This window comes from Equus przewalskii, chromosome 25 (genome assembly GCF_037783145.1).
Source record: "Equus przewalskii isolate Varuska chromosome 25, EquPr2, whole genome shotgun sequence".
In the NCBI taxonomy this organism is placed as follows: domain Eukaryota; kingdom Metazoa; phylum Chordata; class Mammalia; order Perissodactyla; family Equidae; genus Equus; species Equus przewalskii.
The window spans coordinates 17152855-17166066 of record NC_091855.1 but is presented as its reverse complement, the minus strand read 5'-3'; the positions used below and the strand labels follow the sequence as shown (position 1 = coordinate 17166066).

Genomic DNA, 13212 nt, shown 5'->3' with positions numbered 1-13212 from the left:
TTAGAATGCATTGATTTTTTTCAGTAGATTAACTTTTCTAATTATATTTTGCACAGCCTAATATTAACAGGCATTTGTATTCCCTGAGCACACATCTAACATTGAGAGTTGGGAGACGCAGGAGAGGCAGTCCAAAAATGTGCTGGTCTCAGGGAATGACAATGTTGTTATGGAAAATCCACACATGGATAATGAAGAGGGGACTAATTATAAAGTGCTCTGCAAATATTAAATCATAAGCAGGGAAGCCAAATTAGGAATTCTCTATGGACATGTGGACAGAGAGTAAAAAAGCTTATTCAAATTCTAAAAGGGACAGAAACTTTCAAGAATCATCTTTAGTGTTAACCGAGCCTGAATAGCAGGTTAGAAGGTGAGGGGGGTCAAGGAGTTGCTGGGTGGTCTTTCAAATAAGAAAACCTCAAGCAATAAGACCAAAGTGTTTTAAAAGAGCGTTTAAAATGAATTTTATTGTTTGAACTTTACAAGTAGTCTTTAAAGGCTTCCAACAAGAACTCTGTTGCAAAACTCTAATAAATAGCTTGCCCCAAGTCCCCAAACAAAAGGTAAAACAAAATAAAAACTAAACTCAGAAGGATAAGCAAGACTTCAGAATGCTTGGATGTCAGCGATATTTCTCATTTACAAAGAGATATCAGGCAATGTACAATCTCCTTCATACAAGTCAAAGAGAGAAAGAGACAATCAGATCTTTACAAAGCACTCCGAAATCTTCCTATTTCCACGATAGAAATGTCACCAGAAAAAAAAAAACCATGGGGAAACCACCATCATGAATGAAAGTGTAGCGTAAAATTCTGGGGGTGGGGGTGGGGGTGAGGGAAGGAGGAAAATCCATCCCACTTCTTTCCGGGATGGAGAAAGGAATGAGTTAAGACTACTTGGGGCAGCAACTTCTGAGTAGATGACACCAGGCTGCTGAATGTCCCCTTAGACCAGGGTCGCCACTGAAGGGGCAGGTGTCAGTTTAGTGGCAATCATGAAGGCAAGAAACAAGATACCAGGGGCTTCCCTGGGGTCCCTCAACATGGGTGGGCCCAGTGTCTCTGTGCTCTGCATGACTGAGGGCCTTGGAACAATGGCCAGGGGCCCAAGGCAGCTGCATCACTAGACAGGAAAATAGCACATCAGTCGTTTCTGCAGCAGAATCCTCTGGATGGCCACAAAGGGATGCAGAAAATGCCGTGCTGGAATGGCACACTGGGACATGCAGGTTTCAAAGCCCATTCTATTATCACAGCCATTGCTCCTCATAAGCAAGTAAGAAAATTCACAATATAACATTCACTTTTCCTAGTTACAAATACTGGTGAAGTCTTGCTTTGGAGAGAAGGGTTTATTAATATAGTCATTTTGAGTGAGCTAAAAATACAATTTTGCTACATTTTCATCTTTAAAAATCTCAAAAACTATACTTTTGACCAAAACACATACAGATAAGATTTCACATGGAGGAATTCTGTAACCAATCAGTGTTTGGAGCCAGGAAGCTGTAGAGAGGCTGATTTGAATTTAGTGGGACCCACGTCAGCCAAACAAAAAGGACTCTAGCTCTGAGGAGTGCACAGCTCCTGGCACCATCTCCCTGGGGAAAGGAAGGAGGAGGAAGTGATGTCACAATGCAGGACTTACAAGGGGCATGGCCTGCAGGCACCATCTCCGCCTCTCTCCGGTTCACTGACTTGCTATAGTTAATGACCCCGGGTCCTCTGCAGGATGGGTACAGACAGCACTAGCTCATGCACAAGTCATTCCAGGGAGGTAGGCATTCTGTGAAAGCCCTTCCTCCCCAGGTATTTGAGGAACAAAGGTAAGGAAATGCCCCTCCCCACTCCCCAAAGAACTTTTAAAAACTTTATTTTCCCAGGAACAATGATGTTTGTCAGGATAACAGGGAAAGCTTGGGTTACCTGAAATAGATAAGAAAGAGCTGATGGAAATAGAGGCAGATGGGCCGGGGGGTACCCTGGTCCTAGGCCCAGTTTCTTTTTAAATACATAACAGATAAAGATATTGTGCAAAAAAATAAAGACATTCACATTTTAGCAGTTAAACTTTTATTTTACTTTTTAAAATTTTTATTTACTTCATTTTTCTCTTTTCTACAAAAGGCAGATAATGATTGTTGATCTGCAATTGTTGTGTTGTGCACTCCCCAAAAGGGGGCGAAGTAGGGAGCTGGGGAGGGCGCGCTGAGGACGCTTTCAAAGGCATGACCAAGGGGCTTCCAGCCTCACAGAGAGCACTCCCTGTGGTCCTCTCTCCTCTCCGCCGCAGCCTGCCCTAGCTCATGTCGATGGTATTGAAGACCCATTCTGTGAACTTCTTCAGCTTGTCGGAGGCATTCTGGGACTCCTCCTGCAGCCTCAGGTTGTCCTCTCGCAAGTGCTGGACTTCTGCCTGGAGGTGGGCTTTGTCTTCCTTTTCCTGGGAGGTAGAGCAGAGCAGAAAGAACTGAGGGGGCGGATCCACCTCTCCCAGCTGCTGGAGGAGGAGCTATGGACCTGTTGGGACCCTTTGCCCATTTCCAGTCTTCAGTCCACCAGACAGCTGTCCACAGGCCCCGGTACTACTGGGCGTTAAGACAGTCTGACCCAGGAACAGGACTTCTAGAGAGATTCACTCCAGGTTTATTTTGGGATGTAAATACATTACTGTGTATTTTGATGTCTCTGTTAATTAGGGCTGTCTTAAATTTTAGACTATTGTTTTGGTGGCTGCTGTCTTAATACAATCAAGGCCACTCAAGAAACCAAATAACACTCGGTTCTCTTGATGTGAAAGCCCACATAACAAGGATGACATATGGGTCTGGGCCACTGACACATTATACAAAGGATGGGGAGGCCGGGAGACGGCTGGCTGAGGTTCCAGGGCTTTCACAAAAAAAGGGAACAACTTTTCTGTACATATGACAGTGAGGGCCTTCTTGCACCATGTGTGTCGGCAGGAACTGAGCTCCAAACAGCCCCTTAAACACGTGTGTACTGAGAACAAAGGGAAAACATCCACATCTTATACCATAACACGACATAAAACGGTTGTGTTACAGTTCAGGGGCAGTGTGCACAGACCGGGCAACCTGCTTTGAGAAGAGCCGTTTACCTTCTTCAGATCTTCCCGAAGCATCTTCAGCATTCCTTCCAGTTGGTCCACTTTAGAAGCCAGAGTGGGCGAGGAATCTTTACTGTTGGGAACAAGAAACAAAAGACCGCGTTGGCAGGAGCCCCCCTGGCTGGGTGTGTTTGGTCGTTTTTTAATGAGGCAGCTGTATTTGTAAAATGGTTTTCAACGTCAAATTACTCAGTATGGCAACCCCGTGTGCATATTCACCTTAAAAAAGAAAACGGTAACCTTAACAAACAATAATACAAGCGTGAACTACAGCCAATCGATAGCTCCCCTGTTAAAGATGCTGTATCTTTGTGACCAAAGAGTATAGGAGAGTAATAGAAAATGGTCTGTGTGGCAGCAAAAGAGGCACTTTCTGGCAGATACAATTGTCAAAACAATGAAGTGATTCCTATCTCTTCAGTGGCTTTGGGAAGAGGAGAGCTACTCCTCTGCGTGTGCATAGAGGGGAGGCTGGGGTTGACAGAGGCTCTACCTTAGGGCAACGGGAATAGGGCAGCTCTCTGGTTCCCCAGAAAATAAAGTCTGTGGCCACTCATCCAGTTGCAGTTAAGTTCTTGTGCTGACGTCTTAAAAACTAGTCTAAATATCTTTAAATATTTTAAAAGTAAGACGGCACATTTCAAAGCTTGTCAGTCCAACTTTAATGTCTTAAAGTTCTTTGCTATTAGGATCAGCAAATGATAAGGCCCATAATTTTCTTCTTATTTATCTTCCTCCCATTTTATTTGAGAGGAATTAATGCCATGCAAGTGAAGTACCAAAAGAAAGGGGCACTGGAGGATGAGAAGGTCACCCAACTAGCTGGACAGATCACAGCCAGGCAAGGGCTGAAGCCCCTCATCAGCAACTCTTCCCCCACTCTCCTCTACCTGAATTTAAACTGTGGAAGGATCCCGAGTGAGTTCCAGCTGGGCACACACCTCAGAGTCACACAACCGAGAATCAAAAGCCTCCCATTCGGATCATATGCAGCTGCCTCTCTCCAGGGGTCAAAGGGGAAGAGGTAATGACTCAGAATTTTTGGAATCATGGAATAAAAGGTATTCCTTACTTTAAAAGTCAAAGTTCAAGGTAGAATTCCTGACCTAAGATGAGCTGTGTTGACGTCTTCTGCTGATTCTAGATCTACAACAAGCCCCAAAGGCAAAACTCACAGTGGCACGGAGTGTCACAAGGCTGTAAATAAATGAAATAATAACGACCTCCAAACTTCTAAGACAGGCCAATTAATTAAAAGCTGACAATGAATGGATTCTAAAAGGGAAGTGGTCAGCTGCAATCTACGGCCACACACTATGGTACAACAAGCAGGCTGGATGTGGGTGGGTTGAAGGCCAAAGATGTGGTAGAAAAGGTGGTGCTGAACAGAAGCACTGAGGCTGGGGGCAGCCTCCACGAGCCGAGTCCACTGCCCCAGCTCCTGGAGAGCAGACGCAGCCACTGCAGGCTGTCAGGACTGAAGCAACTCGCAGGAGCCTATGTTGACTTCTGAAGGTTTTCAAAATGAATTCTGGATCTGTGTGTGCACTGATAATTTTTTAAAACATATTTAATGCCATTTGCATTTGTTCATCCACATTGAACAAAGACAAGAGCCAATTCTCACCCTCATCTTAGGAGTCCACAAAGATGTAAGAACTGTTCAACAATCCTTTCTCAGGAAAATGGATTTTGCTCACTCACACTTCTCTTTGTGGGAGGCCTCATCCTAAGAAGGTAGATTTGGGGTTCTCCCCTCGACTGCAATTCTTTAAAATGTTCTCAACAGCCAAACTCACTGCTACTCTCCTGCCCCAGGTGTCCCAATGACAAGAGAGGACGCAGCCTCTGTGCGTTACACTCATAACAAATGACCCCTTAGTCTAACACTTTCTCCACGAAGAGCGTTTTGTTGCAGACCTGCTCCGAAGTCTTCACCCACAAGTCCCGTAGGATACGTGTGCAATCTGCACCAACCTCACTTTTCCTGCTATTGTCTGTTTCTGCCCAAGTTTTATAGATACCCAGATTCTTACTCATCCTTGAAAGGTTTTAAGAGGAGAGATTTCAAATTGATGAAATTATTCCGCATCAAGGAGTGCTTACTACGTGTTCCACGGCTGCCTGCTGCCATGCTTTAATATGTAGGAATAGTACCCGCTTATCCAACAACGACACCACCTGAAACTGAGGGCAAGATGGAAGCGAGCCACCGCACAGTTAAACAGAAGTCAGAGTCCATACTATTAACTCATAAGAAAACTCTCTGGCCTCAGTTATTGCCTCTTTCTTTTTATTTTACATACACTCTTAACTCTCCTGGTGACCCAGCTTTTGAACAGAGTTGATCTGAAGCATGTCAGGAGCCGTTCAGATGCCAGGCACATTTACAAGCATGACCAACTGACAGCTGGGGAAGACACTCAAAATCCAGACCCAAGGGTTGAACACTCAGGAATCTGGGGATATTTAGTGCAAACAACTTCTCTAACCTTGCCTAATAAGCCTGAAGCTATAACTGTATCATGGCATTAAATATAGTGAACATTCATAATTATGACAAAGTCATCACGAACAGTTTAATCGTGTTTACAGTATTTAGTTACAAAGTGTTCTAACTAGAATGTGAAGTGCCGGCCCCGTGGTGATGAGCTTCATTCAGCTACTCCGTGTGGCTTCCGTCTCCTCTTCCCCACATCTGCAGTCACTAGCGGAGGTGACGCATAGTGCAGAGTGGCGCCCTTGCCACTGGGTGACCAACCTGCTATAAGACTTCATCTGGGCCAGAGCCTGGTCCTCAAGCTGGTCACTGCTGGATGCAGCACTCAAAGGGCGATGGTTTTCATCACTAGCAGCAAAGAACGAGGCTCTCTGGACTGGGAAGAAGATAAGAAAGCTCTCAGTATTTTGGAACCACATCCTGGGCCCTACCTCTCAGAAGTCAACAAATGGCCTCCATGGACAGTCTGATCTAATCAATGCACAGGAAGGCGTCGGAAACCTTCTCTCTCAACCTGCACAGGAAAAAGACATTATTGTTTCAGCTGTAAGACGAGAGTAGCATTGTAATTTCTCATTAAAAATAGTTGCTGTGAATCAATTTCTATTCCTGCTTTTCCTCAGCTCATCAAAGTAGCATTCAACTAACTGTTTCCCTGGAAACAGGCCTTGTGCCAAATTTCCAGACCAAGGCTTTCCACTCAGCGATGATATCAAAGGCATTAAAGGGCTAGTAGGAAGCCTCTTGCCAGTTCTTGAAGTGTGTTCTCCACAAGACGCTGGCCGTCTTGGTGGGCTTTGTCTCAGGTTCACATCACCTGTGTTTCAAAATGTACCAACTCACAGCTTGAGCCAAGAAAACAAAATCAAACTTTAAAAAAAATCTTCCACAAAAAAACAAAACTTCTACCATTTGATATGAAGGAGAGTGACCAGCAAATTGAAATTTAGATCAAGTTAATAACGGGGAATTGCCATTGCCTAAAATGGGGGTTCGTCGTTGACTACTCCAGGGTTGCCCGACTTCTGAATTCTGTGGTCTAGTCCATTCCCCCCGAAAACTGGGGCCTCACTGAATAGCAACTTTCAATTATTCTAAGGAAGAGCGATAAAAACAGAAACCAATCATCTGCTATCATCATCATTTTACAAAGAACATTTTAGCACTAGAAAATGTGGAATGATAATCTTAGAATACAGTCTATTAAAAAAAAAAAAAAAGCCGTATGACAACCTCGTGTCGACACAGACAGCATTACTTTCAGTTTTTGACGTGTCAGCAGAGCAGGTCAGCACCAGCGCAGGGCCTGCTCTAGAAACCACTGGCTTAATGCAAGCACACAGCTGGTGGGCTGGCACAGGAACAAGGCAGACAGAAAACGTGCCACCACACACAGGAGATGAACGAGCAGGGCAAAGGGAGCGCCCAGCATTTGTCGGCACTGGGGCAGGGCCAAGCTGGACAAGCATCCTGGCAGATCCAACTGTGCGTTTAGCAATGATGTCTTTACGACGTGATGAAAGACTCTCTGGGTACATGTTCCCTTCAGTCGAGCGACAGCTGGGATTCTCCTCTCTGCCCCCTCCACGGGGAGGCAAGGCATCCAAGGGATGAGCTCCTGTGCAGAGGAGACAGTAGGTCCACCTGACCAACGCAGATGATGTGCACCCCGCGGAGCGCTCAGTAACCGTCAGCTCAACTGGTTTCTGGCCGGGCCGGTGAAGCGTGTGTCAGAGAAGCCAAGAGCCCGGGGACTTGCACAGAGCACTGACTGCCCACACCTCAGCATGGCCCTGCCAGGGTCTGGGCTGTCCTGCCTGGACCTTCCCTGGACTCACCCTCATAGGCCTTGGCGGCGTCCACCAAGTTGGACCAATCCAAATCGGCGGCAGCATCGGGCAGGGGCATCAGGCCGGGGTCAGGCATGGGCGGCCTGCGGGTCTCCTGGACGTCGGTGAGGGAGCTGTCCGAGGCCGAGAACTCTCCTGCAGGAGGGGACGAGGGATAAGACACTTCCTACAGGAGACCCACTCTAGGTCTTACCCACTTCCTGTTACCACAATAGATGTGTAAGTCTTTCGTGACCTGGAATCAGTTTCTACTCTCACAGGCCATTTGTGGCCATTCTACAGCCCAGCTGAACTAGGAACTGGCTTCCTCCAGTCTCAATTCATTTTTTGACAACCGCTCACTACTGCATTTCTAATGGAGCGAGTCATGGAATAGTTAGTTTTGCACTGAGGCAATAGGTCTGCTTTTGTGGGAGCCGTCTGTCCACAGTGGGACCCTGGGCAGCTCCAGCGTCTTGCTCTTCCTCACAGAGTCATGAGATTCAGGCTTATTTTTATCTGCAATGAACCTGGGATCTGACCCACCCTCCCTGTGGACTCCGCATCCCTGGGACTGCTGAGGGACAGATGCACCCCTGGCCCACATCTGTCCCGTGTCCCGGGGATGGCCCACTGGTTTCCGCAGTTGGACGTAACCAGGGTGGTGTGAGGACCATGAGAGAGCATGTGGGACGCTGGGCTACCCAGACGGAAGAACGCAGGAGGGTGATGTGAGGACCAGGGGAGGCATCCTTCTCCTCCCCGAGGACACAGGAAGCCAGTCCTAGGATCAGTTCTGGAGTACAGCACTCCAGCATCCGAGCCCCTTCTACGGTGACAATTTTTTCAATACAAATATTAAACTACTGTAACAGCTAACCTTTGCTTAGCCCGGGGCAGGGAGGAACGGGTGCCATGAGCCACTCTGTGCCATCTGAGGGCACACTGCTACTGCTCAAGCTCATGTAGGCAGAGAACAGAGAGGGCAGGTTGGGGCCAGGGCAACACAGCTCATGAAATGTAAATGCTCTTGGGAGGGCAGAAGCTGGGATGGAAACAATGGCAGAGTGTGCACTTGCACAAGAACGGCAGCTCTCAGGATGTGACTGTGACACTAAAATCCACGCAAACCGACAGCTAAAAGTGAAGCTTTCAGTTAAAATCTATAAACAACTCCAGAAATACCTGTTTACAAGGAGTTAAAAGTTTGGATAATTATGATAGCCTGGTAAACCAGAGTATATTTAGTGCTTGTTTTCCCTTTCAAATTACATAAAGAACTGCTCTGAAGTGCAGCTGCTAGTTATTAATGTGCTTAAAATTAGCAAAATTAGGAGTAAATGGAAATCAACAAATACTGCCAGATATTAAATGCTCAGTTCTATTTAAGCTTGCTCCCACCAAGGGTAAGTAGGTGGGACAGACAATTCTGTGTGTCACTCACCATCCTTCTGCCCTTTTATCTCTAGGCCCCCAAATTTCCATATGGGAAAAAAGGAGTTGCCCCTCCCCAATGCCCAAACATATTTCAGTGGTATTGACACCAAATGGGCTGGGGCTGCGGGACCAGCCCAAAAAGGAGTGCTCAGTGCAGCACATGCATCACACGCTGCTGCCTGCCTTCCAGGAAAGCAAGAAGAGGTGACGGGAAGGCGCTCAGAGAGGGCGGCTCATTCCCTCCCTTCCTCGGAGCCTGGCCTTTAACTCCAGGCTTCCTTGGCTGGACATGACCGTGTGTGTGATTTCTAGGCTGCTCTCTTAGAGTATAAGCTTCGAGAAGACAGAGCCTACTTTGACATGCCACATGCAGACAAGCCTTCACAAACGGTTTGTACTTATTGCTGCAAAGGTGGAAAAAAAAAAGTGTAGGGAAGTGAGAAAAGCATTCAAAGCAGACAGGGAATTGTAGGCAAAAGGGTCAGGGGAGACTGGTCCCAAGGTGGGGACCATTAGGTCGCTATGAGGACTTTTCTAGAGTCTGGATGGTAGAAAGTGGTCATTTTATGTGTCACCTTTGGTTCACTGGGGGTGACCTGTTGGAACAAAGGGAAACCAGATTCAAGCTGCAGTCAGACTTGGGGGAGGGAGCCGGGGAAGTGGTCCTGATCCCTGAGTGCTGGTGAGTGACAGGGGAGAGAGGTGAGGGGACCGTATAGGGGAGCAGTGGGCAGGATGGAGATGGTGGAGGAACATTTGTTGAGAGTAGGGTGAGAGCTCAAGAATGATGCAGGGAGAAGCAAACTAGGAAAGCAGGAGACTTAAAGAAAATGCTGCTCCAGAGAAGCAGCAGAAGGAAAAGAAATGTGGGTACGAGCGGACACAGAATTCCCAGAAGGAAAAAGGGCAGACGGAATGTGGGGTTATAGCCATACGTTTAATAAACAAGTACGAAGACAAGTTCGGTAACAGGTATCTGCTGGGATGAGTCACAGTGGGGAGGGGAGGGGCAGAACCCTGGAAGGGAGCTGGACAGAGGAAACAGGAAAAGAACAAATTTAAAGCCATAGTCCCAGAATATGGCCCTTAATAAAACTGGGATCTAGTTAGGTCAAAGAGCAGATAAGGTATTTATGAACCAAAGGCAAGAACATGGAGGTATCCCATCATTAGTACTCCTTTTCCTAAAATAACGCTTGCTTACTGGATGAAAAAGAGTCAATAAATGAATGGCTGACACCACCAGCAATATCCTCACAGCCTAGGAAAGACAGGAAAAAAATGGTGAGTCTGAGTTCTTATGGTGGTTGGAGGGAGCCAGTGGACACAAGTCGTGAAGAAATAACTAATCTGGGATTAGCCAAATTTACCCAATCCTAATAGGAGCTGGGGTGTTTGGTAAAAATACTAAATCCCAGCCTATACCTTTGTATTCAAATTCAGCAGGTCTTGGGTAAGGTCTGGGAAACTGTGTTTTTAACAAGCATCTCAGATGGGAGCTTTGACATGCAGCTGGTGCCCTGGTGGTTGAGGCTGCCTCCTAGAGATGCCCCTTGATTGCCTGGCTCTGGTGGCCAGGCGAGCTTGTGTCCCTGGGTCCTATGGGACTATAACAATTGGAGAGACACTTCTTGGCAGGTGCTACCACCCCAAGGGCACTGCACAGACAGCAGACTGAAGCAAACCTGTCTTTTTGTGAAAGAAGCCTATCGGCTTGTTCTGGAGCTTTGGCCGAGGGGCAGGCTTCAGGTTTGGTACACGACTAGGGTCCTATGGAGATGCTCTCAGGGAACAGAGGCCAGTGGACACCATCTTTATGCTCTCCCTCTACTTTGGTCCAGCTTGCCCTGGTATCTCCCAGAAAGGAGTTTATACACTCATCTGGTACCCTGATATTTGTGACTGCTGCCCAGGGGACAACTCTAGATCACCAGGCTCTGGTGGCCAGTGGGGCTTATATGTGCATTACACAGGATGGTATATATTTACATGCTTTAAAAGCTGCTGCCAGAGGGTCTGGTTTCAAACTAGCCTGAATCTAGGTGCTGACTGAGATCCTCTCCTTTGGGACAATGAGGACTTAGTACACCCTCAACTACTGGAAGCTGTTAAAAATAAAGCAGGCTCTTGGACAATCACAAAGGTTTGACGGACAACCAAGAGCTACGGCAGGGTTGAATGACGAGGTTCATCTCCTATAGGAGGTCACCCTTTTAAGACTGGGAGAGGTGGCTGTTTTATCTAAAGCATGGAAACTAATATAGAATGTCAAGGAAAATGAAGATAGAAAGGAATGCATTCCAAACAAAAGAACAAGATAAAATTTCAAAAACAGACCTTAATGAAATGGAGATAAGTAATTTACTTGGTAAAGAGTCCAAAATAATGGTCATAGAGATGCTCACCAAGCTTGGGAGAAGAATGGATGAACAAAGTGAGAACTTCAACAAAGAGACAGAAAATATAAAAAAGTACCAAATAGAAGTCACAGAGATGAAATACAATACAACAACTGAACTGAAAAATACCAAAGAACAGACTAGATAAAGCAGAAGAAATGATCACTGAACTCAAAGACAGGACAGTGGAACTCACCCAATCAGGGCAGCAAAAAGAAAAAATGAAAAAGAGTGAAGATAGCTTAAGGGACTAATGGGACCACATCAAGCAGACCAATATTCACGTTACAGGGGTCCTAGAAGGAGAAGAGAGAAAGAAAGGGGCTGAAAACGGCCCTAAACTGAGGAAGGAAACAGACATCCAGATCCAGGAAGTCCAGAGAATTCCAAATAAAATGAATCCAAAGAAACCCACACCAAGACAGATTATAATTAAAATGTCAAAAGTTAAGGACAGGGCCAGCCCCAGTGGCCTAGTGGTTAAGTTGGGCATGCTGTGCTTTGGTGGCCCAGGTTCAGTTCCTGGACGTGGACCTACACCACTTGTCTGTCAGTGGCCATACTGCAGCAGCGGCTCACGTACAAAAGAAAGAGGACGATTGGCAGTGGATGTTAGCTCAGGGCAAATCTCTCTCAGTAAAAAAACAAAACAAACAAAAAAGACAAGGAAAGAATCTTAAAGCAGCAAGAAAAAAACAACTTGTTACATACAAGGAACCCCCATAAGACTATCAGCATATTTTTCATCAGAAACTCTGCAGGCCAGAAGGGAGTGGCACAATGTATTCAAAGTGCTCACAGAAAAAAACTGCCAACCAAGAATATTGTAACCAGCATGTTGTCACTCAGAATTGAAGGAGAGAAAAGGAGTTTTCCAGATAAGCAAAAGCTAAAAGGAGTTCAACACAACTAGACTGGCCTTACAAGAAATATTAAAGGGACTCCTTTAAGCTGAAAAGAAAGGGTGCTAATTAGTAACAAGAAAATATGAAAGCATAAATTTCACTGGAAAAGGTAAATATATAGTAAAGGTGGTAGATTAATCACTTATAAGGCTTATGAAGGTTAAAAGACAAAAGTAGGAAAAATCACTACAATAATTAGTTAAGAAATAGAAAGATATAAATTGTGACATAAAAAATATAAAATGTTGGAGGGAGAGTAAAAATGTAGAGCTTTAGAATGCATTTAAAGTTGAGTTGTTAATAACTGAAAATAGACTATTATAAACATAAGTTGTTATATATAAGCCCCATGGTAACCACAAAGCAAAAACCTACAGCAGATACACAAAAGAGAAAGAGAAAAGAACCTAAGCATACCACTACAGAAAGTCATCAAACCACAAAGGAAGAGAACAAGAGAAGAAAAAAGGAAGAGAAGAATTACAAAATAGCCAGAAACAATTAACAAAATGCGAATAGGTACACGCCTATCAATACTTTAATGTAAATGGACTAAATTTTCCGATCAAAAGACACAGAGTGGCTCAATGTATACAAAAACAAGACCCATCTATATGCTGCCGACAAAAGAGTCACTTCAGATGTAAGGACACACACAGACTGAAGGTGAAGGGATGGAAAAAGATATTCCATGCAAATGGAAACCAAAAGAAAGCAGGGCTAGCTATGCTTATATCAAACAAAATAGGCTGTAATAAAAGACAGAGAAGGACATTACATAATCATAAAGGATTCAATCCAATAAAAGGATATAACATTTGTAAATATTTATGCACCCAACACAGAAACACCTAAATAGATAAAGCAAATATTAAAGACCTAAAGGGAGAAATAGACGGCAATACAATAATAGTAATGGACTTTAACACCCTTCTTTCATCAATGGATAGATGATGCAGACGGAAAATCAATAAGAAAACATTGGCCTTTAATGACTCATTAGCCAG

General features: G+C 45.2%; 1 protein-coding gene across 48 annotated transcripts in view; it reads right to left on the bottom strand.

Annotated features, from left to right (window-relative positions):
• Positions 1-442: 442 nt before the first annotated feature.
• The window catches only part of SIPA1L1 (signal induced proliferation associated 1 like 1), a 360404-nt gene continuing 347634 nt past the window's right edge, over positions 443-13212 (bottom strand). For all 48 annotated transcript variants that reach the window (XM_070593958.1, XM_070593937.1, XM_070593976.1 and 45 more), the window contains 4 exons: positions 7474-7620; positions 5897-6011; positions 3127-3208; positions 443-2448 (listed from right to left, as the gene is read on the bottom strand). In XM_070593958.1, the coding sequence (XP_070450059.1) occupies positions 2305-2448; positions 3127-3208; positions 5897-6011; positions 7474-7620 (488 nt within the window). In that variant the 3' untranslated portion in view covers positions 443-2304. The remainder of the gene's footprint in view (positions 2449-3126; positions 3209-5896; positions 6012-7473; positions 7621-13212) is intronic.